The sequence below is a fragment of the Phyllobates terribilis genome, unplaced genomic scaffold, assembly GCF_046119375.1.
Source record: "Phyllobates terribilis strain yellow unplaced genomic scaffold, ASM4611937v1 Scaffold_4__5_contigs__length_816908805, whole genome shotgun sequence".
Classification (NCBI taxonomy): domain Eukaryota; kingdom Metazoa; phylum Chordata; class Amphibia; order Anura; family Dendrobatidae; genus Phyllobates; species Phyllobates terribilis.
In genome coordinates, this window is record NW_027362764.1 from 139,932,768 (window position 1) to 139,955,614 (window position 22,847).

At 44.9% G+C, this 22,847-nt stretch overlaps 1 protein-coding gene across 1 annotated transcript in view; it reads right to left on the bottom strand.

Annotated features, from left to right (window-relative positions):
* Positions 1–22,847, bottom strand: part of LOC141265121 (ATP-binding cassette sub-family B member 5-like) — a 169,387-nt gene that overhangs the window by 21,403 nt on the left and 125,137 nt on the right. The window contains exons 4-6 of the mRNA XM_073677795.1: positions 18,301–18,457; positions 17,357–17,554; positions 16,024–16,230 (exon numbers count right to left, since the gene is read on the bottom strand). Of these exons, the coding sequence (XP_073533896.1) occupies positions 16,024–16,230; positions 17,357–17,554; positions 18,301–18,457 (562 nt within the window). The remainder of the gene's footprint in view (positions 1–16,023; positions 16,231–17,356; positions 17,555–18,300; positions 18,458–22,847) is intronic.

Here is a 22,847-nt window from a genome sequence, read left to right on the forward strand (position 1 = left end):
CTTGATGCTGCCAAGCGCCTGAATGCTCGTCAGGCTAGGTGGGCACTGTTTTTCTCGCGGTTTAATTTCTCCATTACTTACATCCCTGGTACTAAGAATGTTAAGGCGGATGCCTTGTCTCGCAGTTTTTCTCCCATAGTCGGTGCTGAGAAAGAGGAGAACATTTTACAAGAAGGTGTTGTGATAGCTGCTTTGGACTCCGTTTTGGAAGATGAGATTCTTAAAGCACAGGAGAATGCCCCATCTAACACTCTTCATGGGAGGTTGTTTGTGCCTGGGACCTTTAGGAGAGATTTGTTTGTTGAGTGTCACGAGTCTCGGTTGGCAGGTCATCCCGGAATCTCTGAGACCAAGAGACTGGTGGGTCGCAGTTTTTGGTGGCCTGGATGGCAGAAGGAGGTCATTAAGTGGGTGCGTCAATGTACTATATGTGCTAGATCTATGTCCTCACATACTCCTGCTGCGGGGTTGCTTTGTCCTTTGGAGGTTCCCAGTGCTCCTTGGACACATTTGGCTATGGACTTTATAACTGACCTTCCCCCCTCTGAGGGTTTTACTGTCATTTGGGTGGTCGTGGACCGTTTTAGCAAGATGTGTCACTTGGTTCCCTTCGTCAAACTGCCCTGCGCTAAAACTCTCGCTAAGGCCTTTGTCAAGGAAATTGTCAGACTTCATGGCGTTCCTACTGACATTGTTTCTGATAGGGGTCCTCAGTTCGTGGCTCGTTTTTGGCGTGCCTTTTGTGACAGGTTGGGAGTTCATTTGTCGTTCTCGTCCGGATATCATCCTGAATCTAATGGCCAGACAGAAAGGAAAAACCAGGATGTTGAGCAGTTCTTGCGTTGTTTTGTGGCAGACAATCAAGAGGGGTGGTCTGAGTTTCTGCCACTTGCTGAATTTGCTCTGATCAATCATACATCTTCTTCTGCTGGTTGTTCGCCTTTTTTTTGTTGTTCTGGGAGACATCCGTCGTTTGGGTCGTTCTCCAAGTTGGGATCTGCCGTGCCTGAGGAGGAGAATTTTTCCGGTGATTTGGAGAGTGTTTGGACGGATGTGCGTGGTAATCTTCAGGAGGCCAACAGAAAATCTAAAGACTACTTTGATAGGAAATGACAGGAGGTTTTGTTCGCTGTTGGTGACATGGTTTGGTTGTCCTCTAGGAATCTGCGGTTGAGGATTCCTTCTAAGAAATTGGGTCCCAAGTTTGTAGGGCCCTTTAAGGTGCTTCAGGTTGTCAACCAATCTGCTGTTAGGTTGGAGGTTCCGACCTCCTGGAGAATTAATCCGGTATTTCATGTCTCTCTGTTAAAAAAAGCTGTGTCGGATGGTGACGCCTCTGCCTCTGTTCCTCCGGTGGTGGAGGACGGGGAATATGAAATTTCTCGCATCCTTAACTCTAGACGGTATAGAGGTAGTTTGCAGTATCTTGTGGCCTGGAAAGGTTTCGGACCCGAGGATAACTCTTGGGTGAGGTCAGATGATGTTTCCGCGTCCAGACTTATCAGAACGTTTCACAGGAGATTTCCTGATAAGCCTGGTCCTAGGGGATCCGGAGGATCCTCTTAGAAGGGGGGGTACTGTTAGAACCTTGCTCTTAGGTTTTTTCCTTTGCTGGTCACATGACCTTGTTGGCCTATTTAATCCTGCTCCGCCCTTCTGGCTTTGCTGGACTTCATTGTATAACTACTTTCTAGCTAGCCTGTGCTCTGTATCTAACTCTGTTAGTTTGCTTGGTCTACGGACCTCAGTGTTCTATATATTTTGTTTGTTTGTCTGTCTGCTACTATTTCTGTTAGGAGGTGTCCCATTTTCCTCCCAGTCCTTAGTACTTGTAGGGATTCCTTCCCCACATCTATAGGTCTCCGTACAGACTAGCTTAGGACTTTAGCAGATCTGATCGCAGGATCAGGTCCCCTGTTACATCGTAGGGATTCAGCTGAGTTCTATCGTAGGGACAGATCTCCTCTCTTTCCTTAGCTCTGGTAGCAGAACATAACAGTCTCCTCCATACATCTGTGACCTAGTCTCCCGATACTTACCTGCACACAACCTTCGATCCTCACAAGATCTCCTTATCTACTCCCCTCTTATCTCCTCTTCTCACAATCACAAACAAGATTTATCCAGTGCATCTACCCAACTCTGGAACTCTCTACCCCAACATTTCTGACTCTCGCCTACTGTTGAAACCTTCAAAAGGCACCTGAAGACCCACCTCTTCCGACAAGCGTACAACCTGCAGTAACCCTCACTCCAACATACCGCTGCACGACTAGCTCTATCCTTACTAGTGTTGAGCCACCCCCGTAGTGTTCGAGTTCGGTTCGGTTCGTCGAACACCCGTGTGTTCGCCGAACTGTTCGTCGAACACCTTCGAACACCGTTAAAACCAATGGCAGGCAAACAAAAACACATAGAAACACATAGAAAACACCTTCAAAGGTGTCCAAAAGCTGACAAACTGCTCAGAAGACACAACTAACACATGGAAAAGTGACAAGTACATATAGTCATGCAAAAAGAAAAGAGGTGGAGGAGTAAAAGGAGGGGGAGACACAGATATAGGCATGTCATGCCCTTCTAAAATCCAAAAAGTGAGAAGCCGAGACGGCCAGTCCGCTCCTGCCCGTGCCACCTCCGTGTCGCCGGGTTTGTGCCAGAGCCGCGGTGAACCCTGACGGCCAGCCCCCCTCTCCCAATACTGGTGCCTGTCCGCTGGTGGGTCGAGAGAGCCCCCCTGTGGTGGAGGCAGCTCTAAGCTTTTTAATTTAAATTGTCCCTCTAATTTGAATGAATACACTTTAAATCCATTTACAAGGATCTATTGGAGGGCAAGTCTCATGCCAGCAGCCGCGTAATTCCAGCTCCAGTAGCGTCCACTAAAGCTGCTGCAGTTAAAAAGCTTTTATAAGGATCGAGCTCGGCTGTCCACCGCAAGGCATCCTAGTGCCAGTCCCAGCCCCTATGCCTTGGGGTGCCTCCTGATGCTCTTCACTGAGTATCCCGTGGTCCCGAAGCATTTCCTTTGAAAAAATTAAGTGTCCAAACTACAGGTGGTGTAGCTTGCTTAACAGCCGGGATAATCCGCTGACTAGCAGACACTGCTACTAGGCACAAAGTATTTCCTGGGCTAGATGCAGTTAAAAATTTGTAAGTAGATACTCTCGTTGGATGCTGAGAAAGCATTCCATAGAGTCTCCTGGCACGCCATATATGATTCTCTTAAAAAGCTTGGGGCAGGGGTCTAGGGGACCCTTTTATAGCCAAAATCTTGGCCCTGTATCACAATACGTCACCTAGGCTGAAGATAAATGGAACTGTAGCACCGAGGGCTCGGTTGCTACAGACGTATTGCACCTCACCCAGAGGTGTGATATCTCACTCTCAGATAAGGATGGAGTGTGGATCAGGACCCGACACCTGCATGCATTACACCACATTGCCGTGGGGCAGGGCGACCAATATGCCCCTGAGATGGGCACGACAGTCCCTGTCCCTGGCTGGAGTGGGGGGAGGGAACACTGAGGAAGGGGAACCCTGCAGTGCAGGAGCAGGGAGGAAGCAGTTCCTGGGTGCATTGAGAAGGGAGTATAAAAGGTGGGCACCATCTTAGTTCAGTGCAGAGAAGTCTGAGCAGAAGTGGCAGGGAGCAGGGGCTCTGCATGAGCTCTGCTCCGGAGGCGGGCCTAGTAACAGAGGCCCAGGCCTGCAAGAGGGAGAAGGAAGGAAGAGGAGCGGAGAAGGCTCCAGGAACGAGGAATGAAGGGATCCCAGGGGTGCGGACGGGCGAGTCGCCACCGCACGCCCGAATCCACCTGCGTGGAGGGGTCAGGCCAAAGGGGGAGACCGGTCCCCGAACTAGTGGAGGCAGGAAACGACCCTCAGCTAGAAACCGGAGGCTCTAACATTTTATGTGGCGCAGCCCCTTGCTCCACCCGCTAGGAAGGCACCACATAGGGTCAGGGAAACTGGCGCCAAGTTTACCAAGAGGAGGCCCGAGGCAGCCGGACAGAAGTGTTGGTAAGAAAGGCCAGACAAAGGACACACAAAGTGGGTCCTGTGAAGCGCTCCAAAGTTATCTGGGAGTTGTCTGAGCCCCTCACCTGGTGAGCACAGTACGACGTGGGCAGCCGTTACCTGCAGACGTGGTCTGGATAATAAGAACTGTGAGTAAAGGCCCTGAACTGCATCACTGACTCCGCGTCGTTACTGCTGCTGCCCTGCACCATCACCCCCATCCTCCGCATACACTGCCCTGAGGCTATACTCCTCCCGTGGGGAGTTATGCTACGCTCTGCTGCACCCACAACACCAGCCTTAGCGGTCTGCCCTGTAGCGGCGGTTCACTCTGACCGCAATCCACGGGTGGCGTAGTCGGACATTTAAACATCAAAACCACATAAATAGTTCCGCCACTGGTTTGACCGCCCTGAGCCACGGAACCGGATCGCCGCCACGAAGACTACAACCACCAGCATCCACCAAAAAGGGTCCGGCTCCGGGTGTCCCAAGGCCCAGGGGGTGCGTCAGAACATTTTCATCACCTTTCACAATCACCAATGGGACAAGGCAGGGATGTCCTCTGTCCCCTCTCTTATACATCCTAGTGACGGAGCACCTGCTCTCATCAATTCGCCATAACCCCAATATTAGGTGGATTGAGGTGGGAGGCACCGAGTACAAGTGCTCTCTATTTGCTGATGATATCCTAGTATATATCACTCAATCACATATATCCATCCCTGCTGTTATGGCTGAAATAGATCACTTTGTTACATGGTAAAATTTTAAAATCAATGCAGCGAAGTCTGAGGCCCTCGATGTCTCCCTCCCTAAATCCATATAGGATTCCATCCAGTCCAACTTTCCCTTTGCCTGGCCCTCACAGGGTATCAAATACTTAGGAATTCCTATTCATAGAGACCTCTCCCATCTATGTTATCTTAATTTTGGGCCCTTTATTGAACAATTCCATACAGACCACGGTTGGCAAGTTAGAACTGTAAGATTCACTACGTGAACCACTGGTGTTTTGTGGAAAAGCACATGTACACCGCGTTCCAAATTATTATGCAAAAAGTGTTTAGGAGTGATAAGGGAAGAATTTGTTTGTTTGTCAGTTAAACTCATTGACGGTGATGTGTGTCAGGGCTCTTTATATCACTGTAAGCAATTGCAGACACCTGTGCTAATTAGTTTGGCAGGTGTGTCCAATGAAAGGCAAGACTACTTAAGAAGGCTCTCTCACATTATTAAGCAGCCTACATTTTCTGCCAAAATGGGAAAGAAAAAGGATGTGTCGGCTGCTGAGAAGCAACAAATTGTGGAGTGTTTAGGTCAAGGCATGACTACAATCAACATTGTGCGATGATCAGGATGAAGTGTCTTGGCAATCAAGAAGTATGTAGCTGATTCACAGTACACACGTGTGCGTGCTGATAAGGGCAAATTGAGGACTGTTTCCTACAGGCAATTACGTCAGGTTGAAAGAGCAGCGGCAAAAAAGCCTTGTCATAGCAGCAGACAAGTTTTTGAAGCTGCTTGTGCCTCCAACGTCCCCCGAACAACAAGATGCAGGGTCCTTCAGAGGTTTGCAGCTGTGCATACGCCATCCTGTCGACCTCCTCTATCCACTTCACACAAGCAGAAACGGCTCCAGTGGGCCAAACATTACATGAAGACTGATTTCAAAACTGTTTTGTTCACGGATGAGTGCCGTGCAGCGCTCGATGGTCCAGATGAATGGAGTGGAGGATGGCTGGTTGATGGACACCCCACGCAAACACGGCTACAGCGCCAACAAGGAGGAGGTGGAGTAATGTTTTGGGCTGGAATCATGGGGAGAGAGATTGTCGGCCCCTTTAGGATCTCTGAAGGCGCTAAAGATGAACTCCATAATGTATGTGGATTTTCTCAAACAGCACTTCCTGCCATGGTTCAAGAAGAAGAACCGTGTATTTCACAGCAAGATCATTTTTCTGCATGATAATGCACCATCTCATGCTGCACATAAAACATCTGCATCTCTGGCTGATATGGGCATAAAAGGGGACAAACTTATGGTGTGACCCCCATGCTCCCCTGACCTCTACCCCATTCAGAACCTTTGGAGCATCATTAAAAGGAGTGTCTATGATGGCAGGAGGCAGTTCACATCTAAGCAACAGCTCTGGGAGGGTATTCTGTCCTCATGCAAAACAATTGAAGCAGAAACCATCCAAAACCTGACAAATTCAATGGACGAGAGAGTTCAGAAGCTCCTTTCGAACAAGGGGTCCTATGTGAAAATGTAACATCACCTAGAATAAAGTTTTGAGTTGAAAACTGTTTGATTTCAGTTTCTAACAACCTGCTAATGCTTATAATTTCAAAAATGACCATTTTTTTGGTCTTTATTAAAATGAAAAGGTTGATCGAAAAGTTTGGGGGATCTAAGAGTGTGGCAACCCAGTAGTCATGATTACTTCGAATTCTGACAATATGAGGGTCATGCTGCAGGTAGTGCAGCAAGAAGGCACTTATGTGTCTTGCGCATCTCGGAGCCCCAAAATTATTTTCCGGGCTAGATGCAGCTAAAAATTATTTTTAATTTTAAATCTGGTGAAGCTTATTATAGATGGCCTAATAGGATCAGTGCTGCACACTGCTACAAGGCCCAAATTATTTTCCAGTCAAGATACAGATAAACATGATTAGTAATTTGAAAGCTTAAAACGGTTGGTAGGGTGATTTTAACCAATCATCAAGCTTTTACTCTCCCCAGGATGACACAGGGGTAGAAAAGTCGTTTCGGATCCATGATTTGTTCATCTTTATGAACGTGAGTCTGTCTACATTATCAGTGGAGAGCCGCGTGCGCTTATCTGTCAGCACACCACCAGCAGTGCTGAACACACGTTCAGACAGAACGCTGGCTGCGGGGCATGACAAGATCTCCAAGGCGTAAGTGGCTAGCTCCGGCCATTTATCCAGATTGGAAGCCCAAAAAGAGCAAGGGTCCAGTGACACAGTCGTGGCTTCAATGTTTACTTGGAGATACTCCTGTACCATCGTCTCTAGGCGTTGACTATGTGTCAGACTTCTTGTCTCCTGTGGCCTTGCAAAGGATGGGCTAAAAAAGTGGTGAAATGATTCCGCAAAATTGATGTTACCAGCAGATACTGTGGTTCTGTTACGGTTTGAGTGCTGAACACTTGACGGTCCCACGGTTGGCAAGTTGGAACTGTGAGATTCACTACGTGCACCACTGGTATTTTGTGGAAAAGCACATGTAAGATTCTGCAACAGTCTCTGCTGATACTCCTGCATGCGTGCATCCCTTTCTATGGCAGGAATAATTTCTGCAAATTTACTTTTGTACCGGGGATCTAACAGTGTGGCAACCCAGTAGTCAGGATTATTTCTAATTCTCACAATTCGAGGGTCATGTTGCAGGTAGTGCAGCAAGAAGGCACTCATGTGTGTTGCGCATCCAGGAGCACCAAGTCCCTGTTGTGTTGGTGGCGAGGTAACAATCATGCTTCCTTCCTCTGTCCTCTCCCCCCAACCTCGCACAACAGAAATGTGATCAAGGTCTCCCTCATCTGATGAGTCTTCCATCAGTTCGTCCTCCACTTCTTCCTGGGCTCCTGCACCTTCCTCACTAGTTTGGCTGCTACCATGCACCCTGGTAAAATCATCTCCCCCACCCTCACATGCCTGCCGCCTTGGTGCTGCCGACCGTCTGGACCTTGCAGATGTTAGCCCTTCCGCATACAACTCCTCCTCCTCTACTTCCTCCACCTCCTCTTGTGCCACCACCTGACTCCGAATTCTGTTTAACATGTGCTCCAGCATGTAAATCACCGGAATAGTCATGCTGATAATGGCATCGTCAGCACTAAACATCTTCGTCGCCATTTCAAAACTGTGCAGAAGGGTGCATAGGTCCCTGATCTGAGACCACTCCTCCAGCGTGATTTGCCCCACCTCTGAATCTCGTTGGCCCAGGCTATACGTCAGAACGTATTGCACCAGGGCTTGTCGGTGCTGCCACAGTCGCTGCAACATGTGCAGAGTTGAATTCCACCGGGTAGGCACATCGCATTTTAGCCGGTGAAGTGGCAGGCCCAACGACTTCTGTAGAGATGTAAGTCGCTGAGCTGCGGGATGCGAACGGCGGAAGTGAGCACACAGCGACCGTGCCCTCTGCAGAAGGCCATCTAGTCTGGGATAGTGGGCTAAAAATTGCTGGACAACCAGGTTCAACACGTGAGCCATACAAGGCACGTGTGTGACATTGCCCCGGCGAAGGGCCGCACCCAGGTTTGCAGCATTGTCGCACACGGCCTTCCCTGGTTTCAGGTCCAGTGGAGACAACCATTCATGAAATTGGTTCTCCAGAGCTGACCACAACTCCTCAGCTGTGTGACTCACATTTCCCAGACATTTCAATGTAAAAACCGCCTGATGACGTTGAGCCCTACTGCCAGCATAGTAAGGAGGTGTGCAGGATCCCTTCTGCGCAGTTAGAAAGCTTGTGGCATGACCAGACAGGCTTTGGGTGTAGGTGGAAGACCGAGAGGAGGTTGAGGAGGCAGAAGCAGTGGAGGAACTTTGACATAAAGAGGATTGACGCACAACTCGTGGGGACGGCAAGACTTGGACAGCAGCCCCTTGTCCTGCTGTCACCATAGTTACCCAGTGCCCAGTCAGCGACATGTAACGCCCCTGTCCATGCCTACTCGTCCAAGTGTCTGTGGTGAAATGCACCCTGTCACACACAGAGTTTCTCAAATAAGCGGTGATGTTGTGTGCGACATGCTGGTGGAGCGCAGGCACACCTTTCTTTGAGAAGTAGTGCCGACTGGGCATCTGGTACTGGGGCACTGCGACGGACATAAGGTCTCGAAAATCCTCTGTGTCCACCAGGCGGAAAGGCAGCATTTCTGTAGCCAAGAGCTTGCAGATGGTGAAATTCAACCTCTTAGCTTTCTCATGGCTAGGAGGAAATGGTCTTTTACTTGTCCACATCTGAGGGACCGAGGGCTGGCTATTGTGCTTAGACGGGGTTGATAAGGGTGTCCCGGGCAAACTGCCGGTCTGTGAGGAAGATGCAGGCAGACATGTTAGGTTGCCTTGATCCAAAGGTGGTGCTATCGATGTCGGACAGCGCTCAAGACCAGCTGGTGTTACCACCTCCAAAGAAAATGATGACCTGCCAATCACGCTGGCTGTTGCGGGTAAAGAGGTGGCAGGTCTGCGCCCCAAAACAGGTGTGACTGCTGTCCCCCCAGTTACAGAGGATGAAGAGGCCGCGGATGCACAAGATATGGCAGACGGTGGTTGGCCCGGCCGGCTAGGCCGCATTGTAGCACACTGAGCTTCCCACTGCAACTTATGCTTCATGTCCATGTGCCGGTTCATGCATGAAGTACTCAAACTATGTATTTTTTGGCCTCTACTTAGCTTTTGCTGACAAATGTTACAGATAACACGAGTTGGGTCATCTTTATCGATCTGAAAAAATGCCCAGGCTATGCAAGGCTTAGCACCCATGCGACCTGAAGAGCCACCACGACTTGTGGTGAGAGGCAGAGTTGTGTTTGAGGATGCAGTTGTTGACGTGCTTCCAGTACTACGTCTCTGTCCAGGAAGGCGCAACCTGACCTCGTCGTCACTAGCATCTTCCTCCACCTCCTCTGCTGACCTCATCTCTTGGCTGACTGTGGGTTGACAGTAAGTGGGATCTCCGACCTCATCATCATCACCCTGTGCGTTATCACACCCGTCGTCCTCAGAGCCAACCTGTTCCTGCCCTGACAAAAAACTAAAGTTGTCGCTCCAATCAGGTATTTGAGTCTTATCATCGTCTTCCTCATTGTCTCCACCAACAGGAGTTACAGTTTGGGAATGAGGGTCTACATTATGGTCAGAACCTTCTGCGTCTGGTCCTGGATCCGACTCATAAAGATTCTGGGCATCAGTGCAGATCATTTCCTCGTCTGGATTCACAGAAGCGCTGGAGTCGACCTCTGATTCCCAGGCTATAGTATGAGTAAACAGCTCTGCAGACTCAACCATCTGTTCTACCTCATACTCAGACGGGCAGCTGGAGATTTGGGAGCTGTGAGGAAGCAAGTGCGATTTGGGTGACACCTTTGAGGACTGGAGTATTTGTGATGTTGAAGTTGATGTGGAGGAGAGCCCACTTAAAGGAGCACTTGATATCCGTTGAAGCACCTGCTGTTTTTGTGCCTCATCTGGAATTTGTAGCGATTGGCGTGGCCGTAAGAAAGGGATCTTATCACATTGTCCGCTAAAAGAAGTAGACATTTTAGTTTGGCTGGAAGATGGTCTTTCTTCTGCACCTACCCCACGGACACAACCTTTTTTCCCCTTCCCAACACGCCTATTCCCCTTTCCACCAGCAGCAGGCCTTTTTCCACTCATTTTGGTGGTTAACTAATTCACAACTCTGGAGTTGTTTGCACAAAAAAACAATGGATGGTAACCGAGCAGAGCTGAGTGGCCAAACTGTGGTATTAGGCCAAAACTATTGGCTGGGTTAGATGCAGAAAAAAATTATTTTTAATTTGCAACCTGATGGAGGTCAGTATAGATGGACTAATAGACCAAGTCCCCCACACCGCTAGAAGCCCAAATATTTTTTCAGAGCTAGATGCAGAAATTTTTTTTATTCAATTTGCAACCTGATGGAGGTCAGTATAGATGGACTAATAGACCAAGTCCCACACACTGCTAGAAGCCCAAATATTTTTTCAGAGCTAGATGCAGAAAAAAATTATTTTTAATTTGCAACCTGATGGAGGTCAGTATAGATGGACTAATAGACCAAGTCCCACACACCGCTAGAAGCCCAAATATTTTTTCAGAGCTAGATGCAGAAAAAAATTATATTCAATTTGCAACCTGCTGGAGGTCAGTATAGAAGTACTAATAGAACAAGTCCCACACACTGCTAGAAGCCCAAATATTTTTTCAGAGCTAAATGAAGAAAAAAATTATTTTTAATTTGCAACCTGATGGAGGTCAGTATAGATGGACTAATAGACCAAGTCCCACACACTGCTAGAAGCCCAAATATTTTTTCAGAGCTAGATGCAGAAAAAAATTATTTTTAATTTGCAACCTGATGGAGGTCAGTATAGATGGACTAATAGAACAAGTCCCACACGCTGCTAGAAGCCCAAATATTTTTTCAGAGATAAATGAAGAAAAAAATTATTTTTAATTTGCAACCTGATGGAGGTCAGTATAGATGGACTAATAGACCAAGTCCCACACACTGCTAGAAGCCCAAATATTTTTTCAGAGCTAGATGCAGAAAATAATTATTTTTAATTTGCAACCTGATGGAGGTCAGTATAGATGGACTAATAGACCAAGTCCCACACACCGCTAGAAGCCCAAATATTTTTTCAGAGCTAGATGCAGAAAAAAATTATATTCAATTTGCAACCTGCTGGAGGTCAGTATAGAAGGACTAATAGAACAAGTCCCACACACTGCTAGAAGCCCAAATATTTTTTCAGAGCTAAATGAAGAAAAAAATTATTTTTAATTTGCAACCTGATGGAGGTCAGTATAGATGGACTAATAGACCAAGTCCCACACACTGCTAGAAGCCCAAATATTTTTTCAGAGCTAGATGCAGAAAAAAATTATTTTTAATTTGCAACCTGATGGAGGTCAGTATAGATGGACTAATAGACCAAGTCCCACACACCGCTAGAAGCCCAAATATTTTTTCAGAGCTAGATGCAGAAAATTTTTTTATTCAATTTGCAACCTGATGGAGGTCAGTATAGATGGACTAATAGACCAAGTCCCACACACTGCTAGAAGCCCAAATATTTTTTCAGAGCTAGATGTAGAAAAAAATTATTTTTAATTTGCAACCTGATGGAGGTCAGTATAGATGGACTAATAGACCAAGTCCCACACACTGCTAGAAGCCCAAATATTTTTTCAGAGCTAGATGCAGAAAAAAAATATTTTTAATTTGCAACCTGATGGAGGTCAGTATAGATGGACTAATAGAACAAGTCCCACACGCTGCTAGAAGCCCAAATATTTTTTCAGAGATAAATGAAGAAAAAAATTATTTTTAATTTGCAACCTGATGGAGGTCAGTATAGATGGACTAATAGACCAAGTCCCACACACTGCTAGAAGCCCAAATATTTTTTCAGAGCTAGATGCAGAAAAAAATTATTTTTAATTTGCAACCTGATGGAGGTCAGTATAGATGGACTAATAGAATGATGCTATGCCCAAAAGATTTTACTTCACTAGGTGCAGTAAAAAAATTGGTATTCTATACACAGGTGGTATATCTTGCAACACAGATAGGCTACTCCACTGACTAACACACTCTGCAATAGGCCAAAAAGGATTAGCTTTGCTAGATTCAGCCAAATGCTGTGAAAAAAACTTGCACAGCACTGGCACAGACCTGCCTGGCAAAAACTGATAGGAACTGATGTAACCTAGTCCTGAAAAGGACTCCAATTACAATTAGTCTTTACTCCTACAATCTATCTATTTAAGAGCACAGACCTGCTTGATAAAAGTCGTAGGAAATGCTGTAACCTAGTCCTTAAAAGGACTGCAATCACAACTATTCCCTACTCCCAAGCTATCTGTATATTTGTGCGAAAATTGGCTTGAAATTAACAAGGGGGAAGAGAGCTAGGCTCAAAAAGATGATACCTACACAAAACGTAATAAGTAGCTAGGGGCTGGCATGCACGTGGGCTACTATCTCAGGTAACTGTTAAAGAAGCAATTGCTTCCTCTCTGAGAATGTTTACAATCAGTGTATCTTCTTTACGTGATCTCTACTAAGTATATATACACTAGATACTACTATTATTTATTCTATACAATTGTTACTATGTCCTATATGGAGCCCTCTCTCTCATTGTGCACGCCATTTTATCTCTTGTGAGTTTGTTCACGTATGTATTTGCACCTCCATTTTTGTGTTGTTCTTTATATATGCTCTAATAAATATATGCTACTTATTACGTTTTGTGTAGGTATCATCTTTTTGAGCCTAGCTCTCTTCCCCTTTGTATATTTATAGGATGATCCTATTTGTATAGTCCCTATGGGCAGTCATTTTAGATATAACCTATCATGCAGTACATAGTTGTTATGTTAATATTGCCCAAATATGTCAGGTTTTCTTTTCTTGAAATTAACAAGGTATAGCGCACACAGCAACAGCGGTGCCGTCTAACACGCAGCTGCAGCAGTGAGAAAATGGTGGCGACGGGGAAAATGGCTTGGTCTTATAGGGCAAGGACATGTGACATACACTGCCAATCACACATGCCCTTGCTTGTGTGAAAAAAAGCACTTCGCTCCGTGTGTGCGCTGCTGATAGGCTGACAGATTGCACCTCCCCACTGCAAATGCGGGAAAGAGAAAAAAAAATGGAGATCTTCATTGTTCCTGCAGAGATCCATCCCCTGCCCCTCCCCCCGCCCCGCTGTACACTCAAACTGCGTATTAACATTAATTTTCATCATTACTGAGAAAAAATCCAGTTATGATTTTGGTGCACGAACAGTTATCGAACATAACCTCGAACAGCCGAATTTTTCTCAAATTGTTCGTGTTCGCCGACCGGCTCGAACACCGCCCAAAACAGCTCGAATTTGAGATTGGCGAACAGTTCGAGTAGAACAACGCTCATCTCTAATCCTTACCCATCCCTTGTAAACTATGAGCCCTCGCGGGCAGGGTCCTCTTCTCTCCTGGACCAGTCGCTGTCACATTTTTGTTCAAGATTATTGTAATTGTTTTTGCAATGTATACCCCTTTTTAACATGTAAAGCACCATGGAATAAATGGCGCTAAAGTAATAATAATAATATGGTCCAGACTCACGGCTACTGGGACTAGACCATGTGTAAGACAGGGTGGTTGTTGCAAACTGCCTGGAAGCATTATTTGCTTTCCAATCAACAATCTTTTCACACTGCTCTGACTTCAATAGTGGTGTAATGTGGCCCTCTAGAAATTGGGACAGGAAGGTAGTCCAACATGATGTGTGTGTTTGCTTTGCTGCATCAGAAGGCAGTTTCATCTTGCTCTCTGCCTCGGCCTCTGCATGCACTATCACCATTACCATAACATCCACTTCCCCGTCCCTTGCCACACACCTTACCCATTTTAAACAGAGTTTAATATTTGTCACGTTGCCCAAAATGTCTGTATTATTACCGCAGTAATATAGGATCACGTGTAATGACCACAGTTTTAGACAGTGACCTGGTCGTCAGAGATACTTCCAGGGGTCTTCCCCATGCTGTTCCCATATCTTTTCAGCACTGTATGGATGTGTCTGATCATATCTCACACACCACATGGCCAGATAATGTAGTCAAATGTTAAAATGACATTTACCGGTGAATGTATTTTTCACCGTTGAAAGCAATGCAAAACTGCAAAAACGCATTAAAAACGCTACGTGTGAACATAGCCCAAGGTGTTGAGGAGTACTTTTGTTTTTGCTTTTTTTATTTTACCTTTTATATAAGTCATTACCCGGGAAACCTTAACATTTTTCTCAGGAAAATCCATTTTGGTTTTGGTTTTGTATGTTTTATTGAGAGCCCATAAAAGTGGCGTAATACTCTGACAACATTGATCACAGCAGTACATGGGAGTAAGAGATGCTTCCAGGAGTCTTCCCCATTCTGTTCCCATGTTATTTGAGCACTGTTTCAATCGATTTGGGCAGTTTTTAGGCCCCCTGCAGACCTCTGGGGGGGCCACCGGAAAAATGCTCGAGATTCCTATAGACTTACATTGGTCCCGTTGCTCGGGTCGAGCACTCGAGCATTCCAATTTGCTCAACTCGAGCAACGAGTACCCGAGCAATTTAGTGCTCGCTCATCACTACTCATCACCACCGGATGATAGCAGTGGAACATAAAGTCAAATACAGTTGCTTTTTTTGGGGTGGTGAATTCCCATGCACCTCGCTTCCTGATTTTTGGGGTTTTTCCAAATTTTTGGGCAGTTTTCTCAGTCAGTGCATACACAATAACAGTATAGGGAACCCGCTGCTTAATAATGGGAAAAACAAAGCATAGCCAGTTGATGGCCCTCTAACAATAGTGAGGGCCGACTGCTGGCCCTTTAAAAATGGTAAAGGCCATCTGATGGTCCTACAAAAAAAAGTTTTGTGAGTTTCAGAGTTTCAGAGTCCCTCCTTCATAAATGAAACAGGATGTTTCTGGTCATGTCTCACATACCACATGGGCAGATAAAGTAGTAAAATGTTAAAATGACATTTAACGATGAATGAATTTTTCCCTGTTCAAAGCAATGCAAAAAGGCAAAAAACGCATCAAAAACACTACGTGTGAACATAACCCATGGTGTAGAGAAGCATTTCCTGGGGGGGGGGTATTTATTTTGCTTTATATGCAAGTCATTACCCTGAAAAGCATGTTCCTTAACATTTTTTTCCAAGAAAATCCATTTTGTTTTTGCTTTTGTATGTTTTATTGTGAGTCTGTAAAAGTGGCATAATACTCTGACAACATCGTACACAGCAGTGACCTGGGCGTCAGAGATGCTTCCAGAGGTCTTCCCCTTTCTGTTCCCATGTAATTTGAGCACTTTTCCCATCGATTTGGGCAATTTTTAAGCCCCATACAGACCTCCGGGGGTGGGGGGTGGCAGAGGGCACCTAAAAAATGTTCGAGTTTCCCATTGACTTACATCGGGCTCATTGCTCGGGTTGAGCACCCGAGCATTATGATTTGCTCAACCCAAACAACGAGCACCCGAGCATTTTAGTGCTCGCTCATCACTAAAACTAATAAGGAATCAAGAAGGGGGCAAACACTTTTCACACCACTATATGCATGAAAAGCTATAATCCTCTATAAAAGCCAACATATCCATATATCAGAAGCATGAATTGCTCCTGTTAAGAACTACATTTATAGGAGAAACATTTTTTTCATTAGGATGATCACAGTCATTGGGCATTTTTACCTCTGGCAGCTCGTCTATGAATGAATGGATATTTGCAGCTTTCGCGGCTCGCTGTATTTCCTCCATAGGCACTTCCCGGGTGTTGTCCCCATAGGCAATGTTCTCAGCAATACTGCAGTCAAATAGTATTGGCTCTTGGGACACAATTCCAATTTTTGATCGAAGCCATTGCACATTGATGTCTTTTATGTTAGTGTTATCGAACAACTAAAAAAATCCACAGAAGATGCACACGATTTAGATCATGACTGTCTTGTAGTCATCAATAGATTAAAGAGATTTTACCACTAAATATATATGACACCATTCCACATAATAGCTGATCACTGGGGATCTGATTCTTGGTACCGCCACTGTTATTTCGAATGAAGGTCCCAAAGTCCCTTTTGAGATAAAAGATATACTACGCATGCTCCATTTACTTCCTTGGGTCTATAAGGGGGGGTTGTGCACATGTGGGACTACCACATACAGTAAACTGAATTTATGTGCATGGTGGTCCTACATTTTCGTGTACAAATGCTATCCATGCTATTTATGGATAGAACTCGTACATGTAAAAACAGCATGCAGTGGAGTAAGAGCTACATCTGTCAGTGTACCTCTTACTCCCTTGCTTGCTGTTTTTACATGAAGCAATAGAGAAGAGTGTTTTTACATACTGGTGAGGGCTGTCTGTCTTATACATTTTTGCTATTGGTGGAACGGTTTCTGTTTCTTTTCACAAGCACCTGGTGTATGTGGGAGAGGTGTGGGCCCTGCAGACTGGGGAACGCTGAAAGCACAACAGTGCAGTGGTGCATGATTTATCAAGAATTCTTACCTGTGATCATCTATGGGGCCATTCACATGTTAGTGATTTTTTTCGGACCAAAAATCTCAGAGAGATATTTGATTTTGATCAGATTAAAATCAGCAATGCAAGTCTCTGTGAAAAAATTGGACCTTAATTAGATGACATCCAAGTGCAGTGTATCAGAATGGAGGAAGTGGAAAAACGTTTTCTTAATTTCTCCACGTACAAGAAAAATGGATGACACTCGGACCACACTCTGATAAAACTCTGATCTAAGTTTGATCAGCATGGTCGGTCCATTTTTCTTGTACGAGGAAAAATTGGAAATGTGAATGAGGCCTAAAGGTGAGGTTATGCTTGTTTATTAACCTTGGGACTCCCGTTCTTGAGATTGGTGTTCATCTCAGCTATTCTGTTGATTAATCATTAATGTGTTTAGTGGGAAAATACCTAAAAAATAAGATCAGATATTATCTAAACATAGAAGCCAGTAAAATTGTAATTTATGATGTAAATATTTTTGCAAACTAATCTTACCACAGCTCCTAGACAAGGGTCATAAAACCTCTGCAAGAGTTGGACAGAGGTGCTTTTCCCACATCCACTGCTCCCCACAAATGCCACAGTTTGCCCACTCTGTATAGTAACAGATAGATCTTGTAGTACAGACACATCCGGACGAGATGGATAATTGAACGATATCTGCTGTAGCTCTATATTTCCTTGCCAATTATCCTAAAGTGAGCAAAAAAGAAAGAAATACCTTAAAGGGAACCTGTCATTAGATTCATGCCGCCCAAACCAAAAGCAGCATGCTTCAGTCTGCAACGTTTCAGAGCAGGAATACTTTGAAAAAAACAGCCCAGGAGGGACTATGGGCTCAATTGGTCTGTGATTTTTTTTTTTTAAGTTGCTTATCTTTTATTTTTTGGCTAGTGGTATTTGTAGACATTTCGTGCACCTAATTCTTACAAAAAAATTCCATGAATGGTTCATGAATTTTGTGCAAAATTAAAATTGCTCTTTATTCTTGTTGTATGCTCCTCTAAAATGTTGAAAAAATTCCACCAAAATTGTAGGTGTACAAAAAATCTCTCCAGAGTTTGGGACTGGAGTACATTTGCAACAAATTTTTGCATTTTTTTAAAAAAAAAAAGTCACAAATGATGAATCAGATGAAAACAAATGGAAACACAAAACTTCACCCACGAGTAGCAAACAAAAACAAACAAACAGGTGAACTGAACACCTGTAAAATGGACTAAAAAAGGCTCAAATGGAAATATGAATATAACAAAAACAAAAAAAAAGTCACAACATACAAAAAAAACAGGTGCAAATACAATAATGAATAGGGCCCTAAAAATTCACATATTTTTAGCTGGACTAACTTAGAGCTTATCATCAGCTTTTCTCATCTGATAGATAACAAGCAAACAAGCAAATGTAATCATGTAATTTATTCTCTAATAAATGCTTACTGGTTTTTGTCCTTGTAAACTGTAGCTGTCAATAGCTGGTTCTCTATTAATCAAAGCAAAAAGATGGGAGGCTGCAGATTTGGCTTGAGAGTAGTCAGGAGCAAATGATAATGTTTGGCCTATTGTAATGGCTCCATAGGTTAACATGAAGAATACACTGTGTAAGAAGACAAAAAACAAAGCATTAAGGATTCCACTGTGGAATGGAATATTTATTGTTTTTTTATTGCAGCTCTGGAGTGGTGCCACTAATGTAATGACCCTGCCCCCAGTCTTATATGTACCAGCTGCCGTCTTCATCTTTTACCCGTGCCGCTCCTGTCAGTCTCCAGCAGTTTGTGACCTGCCGGATTGCTCCAGTATTTTCTGGAGCGAGCTGGAGGTCACTTTTCAGTGCAAGTCCATGATAGCACCGTTTGAAGTGTGAAAGCTTGTGACAGTTTTATCTGGCTTCTGGTCACTCAGAAGTTGCAGTTACAAGACGGCACCGTGGGAGTGGAGCGGTACAGGGAAGAGCTACAGACGGCGGGTGGTGAGAATAATATTAGATGCAGGCAACTTCTAGCACCACTCCAGCACTGCAATCAAAAAAACACTGGAGTGGTGCTTTAAATATATTCTCAAACATATTTTATAGTCTTTTTGACAAGTCAAGATGGGGAAGACTTACATTTAAGCAAAACCAATGAAACGGTATTGCACACCTTGGTGTAAGTGCAATTTGTAGGTGGATATTCCCACTGTGGCTATTTAACAGACAGAGCACGTCTGATAAATGGCCACAGTGTGAACGTTCACCTACACATTGCACTTATAATAGGATGAGCTGGCCCATTTCTTTGGTTTTGCTTTTGTTTCTTGTACTTTGTACATACAGGGAGGTGGCTCCCCCTTTTTACACTGTATGTTCCATCTACATAGCGTTCCATAGGCAGGTGTTGAAACAGTCAGGTTTGGGACCTGCTCTGCCCTCGTCTATTTTGAGGTCTGATGGCACATAGAAACTACAAGAGTTAGGGACCATCCTGATTAAGTACACCTTGTCGCAGTGGGATGGCTTTTACACTCTTTTGATTAAAATAGTATCAACCAAGTATCCTGGCTTATTTACATGTACAATTACTATTACTTTTTATTTACTGCAGGGTATTTGCTCATTTGTTTTATCTTAAGTTCAGACAAACAGTACATTTAAGTAATGGAGTCACATTTGATATCACTCCTGAAGAGATTTAAAACTTCTTTGTCTGAGCATTTACTCATTGAACCACTTAAAGAGAACCTGTCATCAGGATTTTATACCAATAGCCAATGGAATGCTTGTAAAGGTGCTATAATGCTAATTAAATGCAAACTAGCAATGCTCTGGTTGAGCAGATTGGAATACTCGGGTGCTTGACCCGAGCAATGAGCCCAATGTTAGTCTATGGGAAATTCAAGCATTTTTCAGGCGGCTCCCCCGGCGGTCTGCAGAGGGCCTAAAAATTGCCCAAATCGATGGGAACAGTGCTCAAATGACATGGGAACAGCATGGGGAAGACCCCTGGAAGCATTTCTGATTCCCAGGTCACGGCTGTCAACAACGTTGTCAGAGGTATTACGCCACTTTTACGGACTCACAATAAAACATACAAAAATGAAGCCAAAATGGATTTTCCTGGGAAATATGTTAAGGAACATCCTTTCCAGGTTAATGACTTGTATATAAGGCAAAAAAAATAACCAAAAACAAAAATACTCCTCCACACCTTGGGCTATGTTCACACGTAGCGTTTTTGATGCGTTTTTGCACTTTTGTATTGCTTTCAACCGTGACAAATACATTCACTGGGAAATGTCATTTTAACATTTTACACAACCTCTGGTCATGTGGTGTGTGAGACATGATCAGACACATCCTGTTTCATTTATGAAGGAGGGATTCTGAAAGTCACAAAGTCTATTTTTATAGAGCCAACAGACGGCCTTTACTATTCTTAAAGGGCCAGCAGTTGGCCCTCGCTATTTTTAGAGAGCCATCAGTCGGCTATGCTTTGTTGTTCCCATTACTAAAAAGTGGATCTTCTATACTGTTACTGCATATGCAGTGATTGGCAGGTCTGCAAAAAAAATGTGAATGCACCCCAATACCTCTTTGAAGAGACTTCGAGGAGGGCCTCCTGAAAACAATGTTCCCATTATTAGGAAGCGGATCTCCCATACTGTTTGCCTATGCAGTGAATTCAAGGGTTGCCAAAAATTTGGAGGCACTCCAATGCCCTTGGAAGAGACGTGGAGGTCAGAGGGCCTCCTGAAAACAATGTTCCCAATGTTAAAAAGTGGGTCTCCCATTGTGTTGGCCTATGCAGTGAATACAAGGGTTGTCAAAAATTTGGAGGCACTCCAATGACACTTGCAAGAGACGTGGAGGTCAGAGGGCCTCCTGAAAACAATGTTCCCATTATTAGGAAGTGGGTCTCCAACCGTGTTTGCCTATGCAGTGAATGCAAGGTCTGCCAAAAATTGGGAGGCGCTCCAATGCCCCTTGGAAGAGATGTGAAGGTCAGATGGCCTCCTGAAAACAATGTTCTCATTATTAGGAGGTGGGTCTCCCATTGTGTTTGCCTATGCAGTAAATGCAAGGGTTGCCAAAAATTTGGAGGCACTCCAATGCCCCTTGGAAGAGACGTAGAGAAGGGCCTCCTGAAAACAATGTTCCCATTATTAGGAAGTGGGTCTCCCATAGTGTTTGCCTATGCAGTGAATGCAAGGGCTGCCAAAAATTGGGAGGCACTCCAATGTCCCTTGGAAGAGAATGGAGGGCCTCCTGAAAACAATGTTCCCATTATTAGGAAGTGGGTCTCCCATAGTGTTGGCCTATGCAGTGAATGCAAGGGCTGCCAAAATTTGGGAGGCACTCCAATGCCTCTTGGAAGAGATGTGGAGGTCAGAGGGCCTCCTGAAAACAATGCTCCCATTATTAGGAGGTGGGTCTCCCATTGTGTTTGCCTATGAAGTAAATGCAAGGGTTGCCAAAAATTTGGAGGCACTCCAATGCCCCTTGGAAGAGACATAGAGAAGGGCCTCCTGAAAACAATGTTCCCATTATTAGGAAGTGGGTCTCCCATAGTGTTTGCCTATGCAGTGAATGCAAGGGCTGCCAAAATTTGGGAGGCACTCCAATGCCCCTTGGAAGAGATGTAGTGGGCCTCATGAAAAAATGTTCACATTATTAGCAAGTGGGTCTCCCATAGTGTTGGCCTATTCAGTGAATGCAAGGGCTGCCAAAAATTGTGAGGCGCTCCAATGTACTTTGGAAAAGACATGGAGGTGGGCCTCATAAAAAAATGTTCCCATTAGAAAGGAGCGAGTCTCCTATAATTGGAATGCCCATGCGCTTAGTGTATGGGCTGACAAACATTTACCCCTGGGGGGGTATACATGAACATTCTGTATAAATTTTTTTTTTTAAGGGCATCATAAACACCCTTTAAAATAATTATGTGGGTGTTGCATCACGGACCACGGTCACTCTGGTGATATGGTGGTGGAGAACGAGGAGAAGCAAATAGCCAAAATCAGGAATCGTTTCCCCAAGTGTGGGTGTGAAAAGGTGCATGGGAATACACCTCCGAAGTCTGGCTTAATCCAGCTCTTGCTCATTTTTATAAGAGTCAGCCTGTCAGCACTTTCAGTTGACAGGCGGATGCTTTTATAAGTTATAATTCCACCAGCGGCACTTAAAACCCGCTCTGATTAAAAGCTAGTGGCAGGGCAGGCCAGGACCTCCAAGGCATAGAGAGCCAGTTCATTCCACGTGTCCAGCTTGGATACCCAATAATTATAAAGGTACAGAGGAATCACAGAGGACGTTGGTACGGTCGGCAAGGTACTCCCTCAGCATCTTCCCAATCTTTGCACTCCTTGTGAGAGTACCCCGCGTCTCAGGGCCTGTGCGATGGGAGGGGCTGAGAAAACTCTCCCAGAACTTTGACAGTTTTCCCCTGCCTCTGCTGGATTGTAGTTGTGCCTCTCTCGCCTGTACTCCTTGGTTGTCCAACAAACTGTGACCTCTGTCGCCAGAGTTTTCAGATGAGAATTTTTTTAATAGTTTTGCAACAAGGGCCTTCTGGTACTGCCCCATTTTTGAAGACCTGTCCGCCTCAGAAATAAGAGATATAAAGTTCTCCTTGTAGCATGGGTCTAGAAGTGTCACCAACCAGTAATAACTGTCACCCAAAATTTTGAGAACGCGAGGGTCACGGGAAAGGCAGCGTAACAAAAACTCAGCCATGCATGCCAGACTGCTAATAGGCAAGACTTCCGTGTCCTCACCAAGAGGACGACTGACCATACAGTTGTGCAGGTAGTACCATCTATAGCGCATGAAACTAGCTCCTTTTCTTCCTCCTGTTCTTCTTCCTCTTTCTCATTGTCACCCAATCCACGTTGGGATGAGATGAGGCTGGGCTGTATGTAATCAACCTGTATGGTTCCTTGCTCCATCTCATCATGCTCCGCCTGCAATGCATCCTCTATGATTGTGAGCAGAGAGCGTTTCAGAAGAC